The following is a 16,825-nucleotide window of genomic DNA, read 5'->3' as shown; positions in this document are numbered from 1 at the left end:
GCTATTGACTTTTGGGTATTGACTTTATAACCTGCTATGCTACTGAATTTCTGTATTAATTCTAGTAGCTTCTTGGTGGAGTTTTTTGGGTCTTCCAATAAAGTATCATGTCATCTGCAAATAAAGAAAATTTAACTTCTTCTTTGCCTATTTTTATTCCTTTTATTACTTTCTCTTGTCTAATGGCTGTAGCTAATGATTCCAGTACTATATTGAATAGGAGTGGTGAGAGAGGACATCCTTGTCTTGTACCAGATCTAAGAGTTAAGATTTTAGTTTAGGATTATGTTAGCTGTTGGGTTTTCATAAATGGCTCTTACCATATTTAAGTAGAAGCCATCTATTTCAATTTTTTATAGGACTTTGAACATGAATGAGTGTTGGACCTTGTCAAAAGCCTTTTCTGCATCAATGGAGAGTGATCATGTGGGTTTTAGTTTTCGCTCTTTTGATATAGTGTATTACATTGATAGATTTTTGAATATTGAAACATTCTTGCATCCCTGGGATGAATCCTATGTGGTCATGGTGCATGATCTTCTTGATGATTTGCTGTATTCTATTTGTTAGTATTTTATTGAGGATTTTGGCATCTATGTTCATGAGGGAGATCGGCCTGTAATTCTCTTTCTTAGTTGCATCATTCCCTGATTTTGGTGTCACTATAATACTTGGCTCCAGGAATGATTTTGGGAGGATTGCTTCCTTTTCAATTTCATGGAAGAGTTTGAGGAGTATAGGAACTTCATCTTTTGTAAATTTCTTGTAGAATTCAGCTATGAATCCATCCAGACCTGGCATCCTCTGCTTTTAAAGGCTAAATACTCTGTGTATCTATCTCTGTCTCACATTTTCGATATTCACCCATCAGGTGAAATGTTCAGGTCTGGTGCGAATCAGGTTGCAGTAAACACAGGCATCTCTCTGACGTGCACATTTCCAGCCCCTTCACTCTGTCCCCAGTAGTAGAATTGCTGGGTCATTTGGGAACTTGATTTTGAATTCTTTGAGGAGTCTGTAGAAGGTTTTCTGCAGTGACTGTGCCAGTTATGTTCCCACCGAGACAGAGTGCACCTGCGCCTCCCTTTCTCCACAGAGGAGCACATATCGTTGGTTTTTTGTTTTTATTAATTTTATTGAGAAACAAATGGCAATGAGACAATCCTAAACTGATTAATAGGACACCACTTTTTTTTTTCGGAACCGGGGATTGAACTCAGGCCCTTGCGCTTGCCAGGCAAACACTTATTCTATTGAGCTAACTCCCTGGTTCCAGATTAATAGGACAGTTTCAAAATTAATACATTGTACATTGTTATCTTCTTAGTGTTTATCCATAGTAGAAGATGCAGACATGATATCCTGTCCAAACACTATTAGTACAAATCTTTCTTCTTGTTGAATTAAGTGAAAGCAGTTGTATATCTAGCCTAAATATTTTGAATAAATAGATACAAAATGGTCCTTCCTTTGTATCCCCTTTTTCATTTAGTCCTGTCAGAGATGGGTATTCCACTGCCATCTAAATACTGTAGGTGTGTGAAGTCAGCAAAACAATCCAATGCAGTCCAGCAGTCCACAATAGTAGTGGGTTATCTGCAGAAGTTGTTGACTTGAGCTTTTCATAGCTCAGCATACTAATATGGCTTTACTTTTTGTACTTCATTTTTATACTTTTCTGCTGGATGGCTTAGACCAAGATAAAGCAAGACCTATATAACAAGAAATGTATCTTTTGTATCTGATAAGGTCAGTGAAGTCCCCTCAGGATTTATTCTGCAACCCTGTACCACAGTTTGTAGATCCTTTGTCAGTGTCAGCCATGTGGATGAGTCATGGCCATTGCTCGACCAATTAGCAGCACATATCTTGAAGGTACAGCTGGGTGAATTTTCAAAAATACCGAATACAAAGGAGCTTGAACTTGAGCACCTATCAGCCTGTCTGGTATGATCAGTCCCACAGTTCTGAAAAGGCTGGCTTGTGACAAGCTGAGGAAGGCAGGGAGGACACCATTCCAGCCTAAAATATTCCTCACGGGCCTTCCTTTTCAAGGAGTAGTTTGAAAACCTTCCTGAACCAGCAAGGTGTAGGGCTGGTGCTCGGTGAGCCATGACAATGACTTAGCTTCTCTGTATTTTATGTAAGTGATGTTGCTGAGTGACTGAGAAGACAGTTGTCCTTCGGATGAAACGAAGTAGGTGATGGCTGTTTGGAATTTATGTTGGTTTCTGTCCACTATGGTTATCTTTTTTTTTTTTTTTTTTTTTTTTTTTTTTTTTTTTTTGTATTTTAGGGAAGGGTCTACAGGGTGTTCAGGGTCTCACTGCTAGATCAGACTCCTAGTGATGCGCTTGTTTACAGCCTCCCAAGTGCTGGGATTACAGGCATGTGCCATTGCGCCCAGTCTCAGTTGCTGTCTCAGCACTCCGCAGGGGCGGGGCCGGCACAGCAGGCCTGGGGATTGAACCCCCAGCCCCTGCGCCTGCTTGTAGGTGCTTTAATCTGCTGAGCTATTTGGTCAGCCCTAACTGTGGTTATTTTCTGCAGAGCAGAGAGAGACGGATCCATGTGGCCAGTGTTCTCCGTAGGGTGGGCAACGCAGAACCCACAGACTGTGAGATTTGCTCTAAATCCCGAGGCTTTCATAAGACACTCTATTTATTGATCCACAGTCTTATTTCCCTCTCTCTAAATTCTGGCTTTAACTTTTATGTCATCTAACAACGATGGAAAAAGTCGCTGTAACTTGAGTGTTCAAGTCACTTCTGCTTATCTCACCAGCATTGATCAGAGCTCCAGCAGCAGCGTTAGCATTTGATCAGGACAGTCTTGTATATACGTGTTCAAATTATCTCACTTTCCTTTCCTTTCTTTCTTTTTTTTAATGAGCAGAATATGTTTATTGAGGGAAAGAAAGCTCCTGTCCGAGAGAGGGACAGGAGGGGGCCTGAGCGGGTTGTTCCTCCGGACATTTTCCTTTTCTTAAAAAAGCAAACAAGCAAAGAAATACACTGGGGGGCAAAGGAGAATGGCATAACCTGATTAAGGATGTAATCCTAAAAACATCATCAAAAGTAATGCTAAAACCAAATCTAAAATTTCAAAAGATGTGCATTCACAGGAAATTCTTGCAATATTTTGAAACACTAGAAAGCATTTTCATTCTACTCCATGTAACATACACAACGTCCTGTGAAGCACAGCCTTACTTGGTTGCGTCAGGTTTCTCCGTAAGCGCACAGGGCTGGCTCAGAACAGCATGTACACGGACAATCCAGGCTGTGCCTGTGCTGAGACATCTGGGCCGGAACTGAACTTTTTATGTCACTGTGTCTGACATATTTGCACCTTACTGCAGAGGGTGTTTAGCATCTATTTAAATGTTCCATTTGCTCTAATCTTCCTGCAATAAGTCATTTGTCTGGTGGGTCTCTGCATAATAGAGGTCAGATGGACAGCAGACTGGGGCCACCCCCAACCAGTGGCACCTGTCCCTCCTCCCCAGGGGCTCCACACCTCACACTTGATCTCTGCTTCTTTATCTGCAGGCTTGCAGAGATTCTGTGAAGACATAGAGATGATGATTGGATTCCAGCCGAACATTTTCTGGAAAGTCTGCTGGGCGTTTGTAACCCCAACCATCCTAACCGTAAGGCTGCGTGCTTCCTCACGTGAATGGCGCCGCGCAAGCATATGTGACAGTTACACTGGGAGATGCACGTGCCCCGTGGGAACCTGGGAAGCTCGGGGGAGGGTATTATGCTTGTCTTTCAGGTGAAGAAACTGACCTTGAGAGAGGTGAAGAGACTCGCGGGGCAAGTGCAGGGCTTGCACTATGGCACGGGTCTTTGCAGCACCCCTTGTAGTATCGCTCATTAGATGGGTCGGCCTTACGTCTGGCTTGCAAGTAGCAGCCACAGCCCATACGCGTCCCATGCTGGCACGTTCCAGGCTCTGCCTGGGGGGCCTCCTCTGTCTCCCTTGGTAGCTCTTAGTCACTTTACTGTACTAGGACACAATTCCTGACAACCACAACTTATATGTTTATTTATTTACTAAAAAGCAGAACATATTTATTGAGGGGAAGGAAAGCTTCTTTCTGAGAGGATAGAAGGGAACCGAGTGGGTTGCCAAGGAAGCTGTCTTGTTTGGGGATTTTTATAGAGCAAAACCAGGAGGTGAGGTGAGTCTAAGGTGGGGACTTGCTGGGTGGGCATGAGGTGGGACAAAGTTATGGTCCACCAATAAGATACCAAGCACAACTGCTCAGGTAAGATTGACTAGCTCAGGACCAAATGGGAAGCAAGGGGGCGTCAATGTAGAACGGGGGCTCTTCCTGTAGGGGGCTGGGCTAGTGACGCTTCCTGGCTTTCTCAAGGTGACTGACGCCGATTTAGGATATTAGTCTCTACTCTTTATCCTTAGGGAGGTATGGGGCTCCATTTCTGAAACCCACAGCTTAAAAGAAGAGAGATTTACTTTGGCTGATGGGTTTTAGAGAATTCAGTCAGTACTCTGCCACAGGGCAGGAGGGCCTTGGCGACAGGGTCTGGCGGAGGAGCGCTGCTTACCTCATGGCGCAGGGAAGCGCAAAGAGGGAGAGGCGGGCTGCACCCTTCCAGTTCATCCCCAAGGGCTTCCTCTTCCACGTCCCAGGGCAAGTCCGCTCCGCATTCTTCAGTGGATGCATCCACTGACCGGTATGGGCCCCGTGAGCCAATCACCTTCCTAAAGCCCCACCTCTGAACATACGGGTATTTGGAAACGTTCTGATGTAACCCGTAACAGGCCTCCTGGGGGCAGGCATTGCAATGATCTCCACATTGCAGATGAGGAAACTAAAGCCCAGAGCGTACGTGACTTGACCAACATTGTCCACCTTGTGATTAGCAAAAGCCTGGATTCGAACCCAGGTCAGGCGGCTCCAGAGCTAGTGCTTGGCGCAGTTGCTCTACAGCTAAACTACCATCAATTAGACCTTTGCTGTTCATTTTTCGTGCTTTGGAGAACTATCTTGTCATCCTCCCGCTTGAAGGTAACATTTTGGGGTTGTCTACAGTTCACCTTTTTAAAGATCGGAGCCTTTCACGAGTCAGCAAGTCTGCGTAGGGACTTGAACTTGCATCTTGCCACCTCTCCGATTTGCTGCAAGCTGCCTCCCTCACTCAGCTCTCCAATATAATCATTGGTGGAGATCATGCTCTCTCCTTTCCTCTCTAGCTCCCGGGCCTCTTTCCTTCCTGGGATCCTGTTGTCAAATCCCAAGGAAGTTGTAATGTTTGATTGAGCCGGTAGGTGGCAGTAGACACCAGATTAAAAGCTTCTGTTTGACTTTGGTACGCACATCTCGTTCAAGAAACAGACCAACAAATACAATTATCAGGCGCTGAAAACATGTAGCATTTTTTTTTTTTTTTTTAAAGAAACACAGGATGCAGCCTGCTTGCAGATGAGGAAAAAGATCAAGGGAAGGCGAGGAGTAGGCTGATCAAACTATAGGGTGAATGTTTAAATTTTAAAAAATAAACATATGAAGATAAAAGACACATTGCCAAGAATGATGAGATACGTATGTTTGAAGTGAGAGAAAGTATTTTGAATATTTTTGAGGGGAAATCATTTCAATGTCTTTCGCTATGATACATTATTTAACGTTTACTTCTTTTTTGGTTATACTTCTGAAAATGAATACAATTATGCATCAAAATATATACCAACAAAATATTTAAAAAGAAGCACAAGGCAGAATGGATGAAAATACAACTGCAAAGAAAAATCTTCCCTTCCTTTCCTTTTTTCTTCCTTCCTGCTTTTTTTTTTTTTTCTTTGTTTCTGTCACAGAGTGAGTTTTAATCAAAATGTCCTGATTTCTTCCTGAAAAGCTAGAGAATATGACAAGAGAGCTACTAGGGACTGTAGTTCTCCGGCTGCACTAACACGGATGTCATGCCTGGAGAGGAGGCTGGGATTGGTCTGGGAAGTCGCACGGCCCACAGGCGGGGCTCAGAACGAGCTGTGTGTGAGGCCCTGGGGTTTCCCGGGGCGGTGCAGTCCCGGAGGGGGCCTTTAGCGCCAGGCTCACTGAGCCCACTTTCTCTGCGGCTGTGTCCCTCAGCTATCGCACCTCCTCGAGGTTCACTCTTTGCTAAGCCCCAGGTAGAATTTGTTTCTGCCTTCTTTTCCTCCCATCCTGGAAGCTTGAGAGAATTTTGCTCTACTCTGGAGAAGCGTCTTGCGCATCACAACCAGCGCTGCTCCGTGTCCAGGACCCTAGTGAAGGAGGTGTTTGAGGGACCTTGTCTCTGAAGGCTACAACCACCCTCTTTCGGCTCGAAGCGCTCCCATTTTATAGATGTGCTCTGAGGCTTGAAGATGTCAGAGGCGACAGCTGAGTCCAGGGATGTCTGGGCTTCCGGCCCGCGTTGGAAAGCCCACTTACCGTCTCCAAGTGGAGTTCTGTGTTTTAGTCTATATAAGCACGGTGTTAGAAAAGAGGAATTCAAGAGACTTGCTGTGCCTTTTTCAGGAAGTTCTTCATCTAAGCTGTGCTTTACTTGAGTTTCAATGCGAATGAGATTTCAATTTTCATGTCATGAAATTGTAGAGCACCTTGGAAAGAAACTTGGACTGCGTTTTCCTTCTGTGCTGTTGAGAAGCAAGGGACAGTTAGGTACTGTCAGTTCCATTGTCCTCACCAACCTGTGAGCCTGTAGCACCTCCTTTGGCTGCCACTGAGCCGAAGGCCACTAACTTGACTTGGTGGCCAGATGACCACCACTCACGGTCAGTTCTGCCAGAGGGCAGGGATTGGGCAAGGCTGCCGGGGCAGGGAGAACAAGGTCCACAGAGGGCAAATTTGTGCCTCTGAGTAAGAAGCGATATGTGTGCTGGAAACGGGCAACAAAGGACCCAGCACTCCTGTACTGCATGCGCCCTGCTGTAAAGTGAATCTTTGTGATGTGCTGGGATAGGCTAAGATTAGGCGCTTAAATTGCTTCAGAGTCCCTGAACTAAAATTGATCATTTTTATACATGCCCTCATGGATTTATAGAGCTATGAATATTCGCCACGCAATTATTGTGTACACAGTCAGGTCATGTTACTGACTTACGCTCACACATAAGCAGACACATTGCTATTTATATAGTCAATGAAATGCAGCAGGTTCCCATAATTACGGGGGCCATGCCTCCCGTAGCCTGGTTAATAAAGCTTGTAACTCTACAGGGCACGTGTTCGAGAAGGGGCCTGAGGTAGCGCTTTCCGAAGGAGCAGCTTTTCCTCAACAGTTGATCCAGGCTGGTGTTGCCTGTGCTGTGTAATTCAATATATTGAATTATCATTGCGTGGAAATAATGCTTGCCCCAGCAGCTTTGGAACAATAATATAGCACTTTACATCAGGAAGCGGAGTGCTTCCTGATTCCCCCCAAACACTCCCATATGTTATTTTCCCTGACATAATTTCCTTTTCAGGCAATTATTTTACAGCTTCTGATAGGGCAAGAGAGGCGGAGATGGAGACGACAAGTGAAGGGAGTCTCTGGGCTGCAGCTACCGTAGGCGGGGTCAATCCAGGGAGTCACATCATCTCTGGGAAATGTTCCCTCACAAAGGCTTGGCTGGAGCAGCAGAGCCCCTCTCCATCTCTGCAGGTGCCTCTGTGTCAGCACCTCTGTCCCCTTGTCCTTCTCAGCGCTGTGGGTCCAGGCCTCAGGACGAGCTCACTGCTATTGCCAGGCAAAGCTTGCAACGATGGCAACAGTGCTAAAGTGAAGAGCTCTAGAGCAAAGCCCGGACCGCTGTTTCCTGAGCCCCTGGCTCTGCACATGGTGTGAACCAGAGTCACTTGCTAGCAGAGGGGTCTGAGGCTCCAAGGTCCTTCAGCTAATTAATGGGGGAGCCTAGATTGGCGTGCTAGTCTCTGGGCACTCGGCTCACCATGGGGTGATGAAGCTGCTCACTTGGAGTCCGGGGCAGAGGAGCCGCGCTTGTCCTCACTGTCCCACAGCTTATTACAGGACCAGGCTCCTGGCTTAGTCGCTGCTTGGGGACCACTTTGGGTATGAGCCTTGCTGGTAGCTTCTGGAAGTGGCCACGCCTCCTCAGGGAGAAAGCCAAGCAGATTCAGGACGTTAAAAATTCAAATACATAAATTTTCTGGGTTTCTTTCTTTTCACTAAAGCTGGGCCATTCATTATGGAAAAAGGCAACCCCTTAGAGACATCCACCTTCTGCCCAGCCGGCCCCCGTGCGTGCTTCGGTGGCGGCCTTTCCGCTTGGCCCCTTGGCCTGACTGCGTGCGCATTTGTGCGTGCTTGCATATGGCTCCGTTCCCAGGGGACAGCAAGTGCAGAGCCAGCCGCGCAGTGTGTGTCATCTTCATCTCTTTGGAATTCAGTTTCTTCATTTGGAAAATTCCGTTTCAGGGCAAATGTGGGTATGAGATGCGATACAGAGATAGAAGCGTCCGACGCCTGGGAGGGGCCCCCGCGTACGCCTGTGGAAGGAGGGATCCGCTCCCGTCGCCGTCCTAACATCTGTGTCTCTTCTCTCCCCAGTTCATCCTGTGCTTCAGCTTTTACCAGTGGGAGCCCATGACCTACGGCTCCTACCGCTACCCCAGCTGGTCCATGGCGCTTGGGTGGCTCATGCTTGCCTGTTCCGTTATCTGGATCCCAATTATGTTCGTGATAAAAATGCACCTGGCCCCTGGCAGATTTATGGAGGTAATTCTATTCGCGCCTTTTGCCTGCCAACCTCTCCCAGGGGAGAGCCCCTAAAAGCTCTTTGTTTTATAAAACAAAAGATTCAGTAAACTTATTCAAGAGGAAGACTTGGTTATTAAGGGATTACAGTTGCCACCATTTCTATGAAACCCAGTTTTATTACATATTATTCTTCTAACGGGAGGGCTCAGCCAACTCACAGGCTGAGCTGTTATTATGCGATTCCTCAGTGTGGTGACAGCCCTCGGGAATAAATGATGGGCGTCTCCTCTTTCCTGGGGCTTTCACCTCCTCCCCCTGAGCCACAAGTTAAATCCCAGTGACTCATTTTTAACTCCACATCAGCTTTCCCTCTCTGGATGTTCTCCTCTAAGCCTCCTTCCATCCTGTTAACCTTAAAGTCACTACCTGTTCCGCCTTTCCATGTGTTAGGAATGACTGCCGGGTTCTAGCTGACTCCCGTCACCGTCACCGTCTGACTTCATTAGAGTCCTAGCGGTCATTGAAATGAGACAGGACAGTGTCTCTTAATCCCTTGCCTGACCCATTTCCCATCCACAATGCCAAGAATCCCCAGCATCACTCCAGAGTGAGCAGAAGGGGACTGCTATTTGTTGAGCCAGCTGTGAAGCACTTACGAGAAGTCCCCTGCTAGGGACACTGGAGAAGTCCCCTGCTAGGGACACTGCGAATCCTGCAGCCCTGGCCCTGTGTTGAGGATCCTGGGCTAGTGGGCACCACAGCAGTGCTGCTTCTCCTATGAGGATATGGGAAGTCACATGATTGGGTACCAGGCAGCGCCAGTGAGCCAGCACATGCAGGGGATGGCGTCCTGGCCTACGCTGCAGGTCTCCCGGCTGCATGCTCAGGTGGGAGAGGCCCTGGGCTGGGCAGAAGGAACACCTGTCAGAGAAGGCCATGGAGGTGCTTGGTAGCAGCCTGATAAAAGGAAGAGGCCTAGAAGGGGAAGATGGTGGGTGCACAGCGAGGGCACGATGCTCACGGCCCCAGGGAGCAGTGTGCAGCGAGGGCACAAAGTACGCGTGCCCAGGGAGTGGTGGGCCCGTGTCTTCTGTGCTCTCTGGCCTGCAGATGGAGTTGGAATTGTTAAGGGGAGGCGCTGGAGTCTTCTCCTTCCAGCTTGCATCCTCAGGAAACTCCACTTATCCCCTGGGGTGAACTGGCACCGTTTTCTGCCAGAGAGGCTTCCTGCCTGCCGCAGATCAACCTCCGCACGATGAGACCCAGAAATCTCTCTCCCTTGAAACAGAACCCAGTTTTAGCTCCTGCTGCTGTTGTCTTAGGCTAAGTCCTCTAAACCAACGAGTCAGCTCTGCAAATTTATTACGGCTGATTTGGGACACAAAGGCCGCAAAATGATGATTAAGGGGAGCTTAAACTAACAGCTATAAGAAGCAGCTTTGCTTTAGTAGGTAATAAGCATATAATTATTCCCTCTTATATAGTCAGAAATCTGTTTTTCTTTTTTCTAGAAAATGTTCCAGACGAATTATGTTTTCCGTGAGAGTATCAGCTGAAGGAGTAGAGGCGCTCCCATTATTTTTAGCTTGCCTGTAAGAACCTGCACTACCGAACCAAGTCAGAAGTGTATATATTTTTGTCAATAGATCATTAAAACCTTTGCTCACTCTTGGCAGTGTATCTTTGGGTTTTTGGTAATTTATGTACTCTTGGAAAATATGCTAAACCAAATCCAATTGTTTTTAATGTAGCAATCCTCTGTTGAGACAAAAGAACAGAAGTAACTGGGCACAAGTATTTCATAGACTGTAGGTCTTAGACTCTTGTCATTTGGAGGGAAAAAAGGCATAATTAGAGCTTAGACCCTTTGTCCTTTATTAATTTTGTGCAAGACAAACTTGTGGCAATTGTAGTACTGCCTGTAGTGTGACACAAATAGTTTCAAATCATCTACCCTGCGGTTCCTTTTTATTATACTGGGCTAGTCCCTTAAGGGGACTGGCCTTCCTGACCACCTCTCTTGGGCCTAAGCAGGGGTGTGGCAAACCTGCTCCTGGGCAGTTTGGGGGCCACTGCAGCTGCGCAGCCCCTGGGTGTGGGGGTGGTGCCCATTACTTCCGTAACCACATGTGTCTTTGACTTCTTCACAGAGGCTGAAGTTAGTGTGCTCGCCACAGCCAGACTGGGGGCCATTCTTAGCTCAACACCGTGGGGAGCGCTACAAGAACATGATCGACCCCCTGGGAACCTCCTCCCTGGGACTCAAGCTGCCAGTCAAGGATTTGGAACTGGGCACCCAGTGCTAGTCCAGCGGGGTGGAATGGTCCAGACTTTCAGCCTGTTTGCTCTGTCTGCCTCCTCCTAATATTTTTCCCAGGTTCCTTCTCACCCCCACCCCTGACATGTTCTTTATAACCATGCATGAGTGTGGTAGAAAAGTAGGACCTAGTGCCGCATGCCATAGTGAGAGCCACATGGACCGCTTGAAGCACTGTTTGCATCCATGGTGACAGCTGCTAGAAGCACTGGTCTCCTGAGCACAGGCTCATCCCTTGGGGCCTCGGTGAGCACTAGGAGGTGTGTGTGGCTTGGTCACCAGGGGATGATCTGCGTGCTTTGTCACTGGGGTGCCAGGCAGGGAAGGGCAGAATTTCAGGACTCTTAATTTGGACATAGTAGTGTTGTAGAACTGAGCGGCGTAATGCAGTGACTTCATCAGGCCCCCAAAGTTCAGGACGGAGTACATTTAGAGGGACAGCAGAGGCCAGACACTGTTTTGGATATAAAGCAGAGCTGGTAGGTTTGGACACTGCTGAGGCTAGTAAGTTTGTATTTTCAGCCATCATCAGATCTGTCTCCTCCTTGAAAGTAGGGACAACACAGACTGAGTTGTTCTATGGGGGTGGGAGGGTGCTGAGGAAAGTGTCCGTTCTTTGCCCTTAGTTCACTTTTCTTTTAATAACCACAGTCGTGAGATCTTTTGGCTATTCCTTCTCCTCCTGCACAAGAAGCCATCCTCTAAGTTGTGCCTGAGTTTCTATGCTCACAGTAGAGCCCCATTACAGTTTCTATGTGACGTTTAATATCGTTGTTCAATGTCATGATCTTTCGTTTCTTTTCCTCTAAGTGTTTTTCTACAAGCTGTAGATGCGTTGTCTTTCATCCTTTGGGAAAACAAGACTTACCCTGGTTCTGTCTCTATATTATACATATAAGACACAAGCTCTTAAAGGACAGATAGTTTCTCAGTTTTTACTCAACTGTTTCATCCACAGCAAAGGCCAACTCTGGTCCTAGAGAAATCAAAAGGTGAAGAACTTAACGGGAAGGAACCCTAATATTCACTGCACTCGTAGCACATTGTAGGTTACTGTGTTTACAGAAATTTCAGATAAATGCAGCTTAGGTAAGTAGTGAGTGAGCCAGATAAGACTATAGCTTTTAAGACTACATTTAGCCAATTCAATTTTAAGAGCTTCCTGTCACTGCACCCGTTGGAATTGCACTCTAATGAGAGTGACTCATATGTCTGCAGAGATTGGAGAAGGCGTAACCTTTATGATCTTGTACCCTGAACATGCATTTATGAGCTTTTTAAAATGTGGTATGTGCTTATGTAGTGTGTATTCGTAGTGGTGTTTTCTGTCCTTATAAATACCTTAGGAATCACTATAGGGGCGGTGAGTTTAGTGTAGTTTAGTCTGGGCTTTTTTTTCCCCCTTACAGTGTTAATATCTAAACCTAAAATTGTCTCTTTTAGGGGACACCATTTCAATCATTTTCTTCTTCATCTGTCATCGCATACAGGGTCTCAGGCAAAGTTTTTGGTTCAGCTCTTGTATATTGATGTGACATTTTCATCCTGTTCAATAACAATGAAACCCAACAACGTACTTTCGCATTAACATTTTAAAAAGATGGTTTCATTTGTATCTGAAGTGACCAAACTATTTTTTCTGAGCATTTTTTTTTTTTTTTGAGGGCAAAGAGCATCACCATTTGCCAACAAGGCTATGAGTGTCCAGGTTTCCAGCGTAGCTCATGGAAGGTGTTGGAAAAAGAATCATAGATGGGTCTAAACTATAGATTTTTGTGTCTTCCATCTGGAGGATGTTTGCCCCCTCCCGCCCTGCCCTTTTGCCCTTGTCCCCTAAAGCTAGACCTGGCTGATTCTTACAAAAACAGAACCTTGAGTTTCTCCTAAACTCATTTCTAGGAAGTTGAGGCCTGGCCTTGCCTGTCCAGTGTTTGCTGTCATGCCCTTTCTGCCATCCAGTGTCCTCAAGAAAGCCATATTGATGAGGAGCCTCCAGTCTCATGCCAGACATCCGAGGGTGGTAGAAAAATTCAGTCTCTACAATTGATGAAAAGAGGTGGGGAGGAATACTGAGCTGTTCCAATCTGAGGGTAGCAGAAAAGATCTTAAATAGATGCGCATTCTCTCTTGAGATTGATTGCTCCATTGCTGTCAGAACCAATGGGATTTGGCTTTCCTTCTGCCTCTTGGCTGAAACTGAGCCTGATGCCCAACACCAAATCTCTGCTAATTATTATTTTGGGGTCTAAAGGGAGGGAGGAACCCCCTATGGATACCACTATTTCCAAACTAAAAGCTAACTCAATTGTGAGAATGGAGACCTCTTCATTAGATAGTATTTGGGGGTAGCTATACATGTTTATTAGGATTTGTCCAGCAAAACCCAGGAGTTGCCTGCTAAACAGCTGGGCTCCCCGGCCAACTTCTGTTCCTACAATTTTCCAATTTCATATACAGAGATTTACTCAGGTGAATGGTCCTGAACTTACCTGGAAATGGCTAGCTTTTAGATTGAGTTTTGTCAGTTTTTACAACCGTATTGGAATTTGAGGTTTTCTCTGACGGGCTGGTTCAGGGTCCCAAAAGTGTCCAGCTGTCGTGGACCTGGAGCTTGATGCTTTCTGTGGACCTGGCTGTGATTCTCAGAGCTGGGATGCATCTGACTGGATGGATCGCTCCCCCGCTATTCAAATGTGCCATCAATTGGAAGAAACAAACACATGGATAAAAATGAAATGAAAAGCGTGTTTATAACCTGCCACCTGAGGGCCTCCCTTCACACTGGAGAAAGCTGAGTTGCTTCAGAAGCTCTTTCAGTGGGTCACTGCAGATTGGGTGGGACATTTTTCAGTTGTGAAATGATTTCCTAACACCAACAGGTGTCAGAAACCCCTTCAGAGAAAAACAAGCCATATTGACAAACGTAACCCTGTAATTTCCTTAAAAGAGAAAATAATGTATATTTCTTAATTACTGGTGTTGTGGCTTCTTATGCAAATATTTGTCTTGTATATTAGTAACTTTTAATCTTTGTGTCCTGTGCAGTGTTTATCGTGTACAAATGTGTCTTTAGTAATTGTTTCTTTTTTCCAGTATATTTATTGATTGCATGAAGTCTGTGATCAATGCAAAAATCTGAATGACCTCAACGCCTTTGAAATTTCCAGTGGGTTTTTAATACGTAAGCAATGCAAGCAGCTTGTACTTCAGTGAGCATTACAAGAGTGTAATGAAGGGATCTTTGGGTAAGACTTGAGATGTCTTTATGCCAAGGTGGCGTTGGGATTTGAGTTTTGTTTACGTTTTTGTCCGAACATCTCCGTGTGCCTCAGCGCTTCCTGTCCACCTCGGTCAGCATGGTTTCCCATGCCTAGAAGTAAGAGCTCTCATTCCTCTCTGTTCCCCCAGCCATCACCACTGTCCACTTCCTAGAGGTTTGCACAGTCACTGTTACTCAGTATAGCTGGGAGCGAGATCGGACTGCTGTGGTAGTTCCCGGATGTGCGTTTATGACGCGCTTCTTTGAGCCAGATGAGCTGAGAGAGGGTGCCCCGCAAGGCGGGTTGGTTATCTCGCAGCTACAGAAGGTCAAGGCCAACAAATAAACATTTGGTGGGGTTTCACGCTGTGTAGCATGAGGGAAGCTTGCAGGCTGGAAGCAGAGGCAGGCAACACCAACAGGATTGCATCTTCCCCCGAAGTGGGCCTGAGAGTTGAACGGTGAAGCTTCCTGTCTTGCTCAGATTTCTATTTGGTTGTCCAGAAGGGCCGAGAAGTTATGAATTGCAGGCTCAGCTCAGGTCGTGTCCCAGCAGCCCGCAGCCGAAGAGAAAGTGTTTTCAGACCAAGTACTCATCATGTCGGGAAAGCAAGTGGCGCTGTGTTCCGCCTCCCAGGGTGAAATACATCTTCAGGTGACCATTTGCCTTACAGGTGTATTTTCCAGTTAGGGTGATACCTAGTGGTTCTCTAGGAGCTGTTTTGTCTCTCATTTGTGGGTCTTATTTTGCACTTTATTACGGACCTATCAAGGAATAGGTTACTTCTTAAATTGTGTACTTGGATGTTGTCCTAAGTGCAGGCATCTTGTGTGGGTACTGTCGCCCATGAATAACAATATGTTTGCTAATCAGGTCCTTCTATTTTTTCATTAACTGTACATGAAGAAAATATATTATGTTACAAATGACACACCATAGATATAGAGTATGTATTATATACTGTGCATTATTCACTTACAAAGTCATTATTCTTGAGGCCCTACCTCAAATTTTGTATTTATGTGTATAAATGCAATTTATTGTATTATATATTTGCCTATTATATACAGATATAAATTAGAATATATCCTATTAACATATGAGTCCAAAAAACCCTAAATAAATGTCAGTGTTTAAAACATTATGATTGTGGGGTTGTGTCTGTTGGAAACACATTGCCTTCCATCTTTCTTCCTTTACAGATGGCCTCCAGGTTTTCCTAGGGTTGATTGGTTTTATCGTGAGAAACCTGGAACAGCAATGGAAAATTGCCCTCTTGGGAAAATGAGATATTGTTGAGCTGCAGCAGAAATAAATATCAATTACGCTGCTATATTCTTAACCATCAGAATGCACCATTGTTTGTTGAATTATTAATTATCCTTCATGAGGAGGAAAGTGAGAAAATGAGGGAAAAGAGCAAGAGGGGGAAAAGAGAAGGGGGAGAGAGGGAGGGAGGGAGAAAGGCTAGCTGGGTAGATCTGAGGTCTACATGGGGGGGAGGATTGAGCAAGTTAAATCTCTCTGTGTAGTTTAATGATTATTTTGTTCATTTTCAATTCAATTTTATTCCAATTCAGTAAACATCTACAAAGCTTCTGCACTGCCCTAAGCAAAATTAAATAAAGCCGTCCCAGATTTCAAGGAACTCAGAGCCCACGGTAAACAAATATTTAAACCAGGGCTATGCTTGTCTTTTTGAAAAGTGTAGCCCCTAGATTCCCTGCCTAAATATGGGACCCTAAGATCCCATGCCATGGTCTCTGTGGTCTGATCGCGTTGACCCAGAGGCTGGACTCTGTTGCTCTGGTGCATAGGACCCATGTGTGCTTGGCCTCAGTGTTGGTGTTGGATAGCCACGGGGGAGTGACCTGGCCACCCTTGGTAGGAAAAGAAAGTCCTCACAAGCTAATGCTGAAATCCCTATGTGGAGGGCATAGATAGCCATCTGATGGCCAAACTCTGGCCCAGGAAAAGCTCAGTCACGAAGCTCACACACACGCTTCAGCTTGGCCACAAGGGTGCGGGCCAGCAGGCTCACAGAGAGCACATACCAAGCTCAGGACGCGACTCATTCTCCCAGCCAGGGTCCTTCGGCAAGCAGACCACCGTTCTGTGAGATCAGAGCTCAAGGCTAGCTCGTTGCCCTCTCTCATGCCTGAGCTTCTTCTCCTCTTTGGGTTTCTAGAACTTTCTATGCTGAGAAATCTTAGCTGTGCACAAAACTGGAGAGAAAACAATGGTGAACGCCTGGGCCCCTATCTTTAGGTTTCTGTCATTATCAAAGAAAGGGTCCATTTCACTATCTCATTCTCCGCCCTCTGCACAGCACTTCTTCGGAGAGTTTTGGAGCAGATCCTGGGGACGTGGGATTTCAGTTAGGGATGTTCTACTGTGTTTTCATAACCTTTTGAACTGGTCTTTTGCTAAATGAGGATAAGGTCAGGTGTGAAATGCGGAGTTCACACAGCCAGGGGAGAACCAAGCTACTGTGAGTGGATGAAGGAGCGTGAGGATTTGCAGGGAGGCGTTCG

General features: G+C 45.9%; 1 protein-coding gene across 1 annotated transcript in view; it reads left to right on the top strand.

Annotated features, from left to right (window-relative positions):
- Positions 1 to 11,091, top strand: part of Slc6a5 (solute carrier family 6 member 5) — a 61,574-nt gene extending 50,483 nt beyond the window's left edge. The window contains exons 13-15 of the mRNA XM_004642687.1: positions 3,552 to 3,652; positions 8,565 to 8,732; positions 10,865 to 11,091. Of these exons, the coding sequence (XP_004642744.1) occupies positions 3,552 to 3,652; positions 8,565 to 8,732; positions 10,865 to 11,020 (425 nt within the window). The 3' untranslated portion in view covers positions 11,021 to 11,091. The remainder of the gene's footprint in view (positions 1 to 3,551; positions 3,653 to 8,564; positions 8,733 to 10,864) is intronic.
- The last annotated feature ends 5,734 nt before the right edge of the window (positions 11,092 to 16,825 follow it).

This window comes from Octodon degus, unplaced genomic scaffold (assembly GCF_000260255.1).
Source record: "Octodon degus isolate 3935 unplaced genomic scaffold, OctDeg1.0 scaffold00159, whole genome shotgun sequence".
In the NCBI taxonomy this organism is placed as follows: domain Eukaryota; kingdom Metazoa; phylum Chordata; class Mammalia; order Rodentia; family Octodontidae; genus Octodon; species Octodon degus.
The sequence above is the reverse complement of the archived record's forward strand: the minus strand, read 5'-3'. Positions and strand labels throughout refer to the sequence as shown.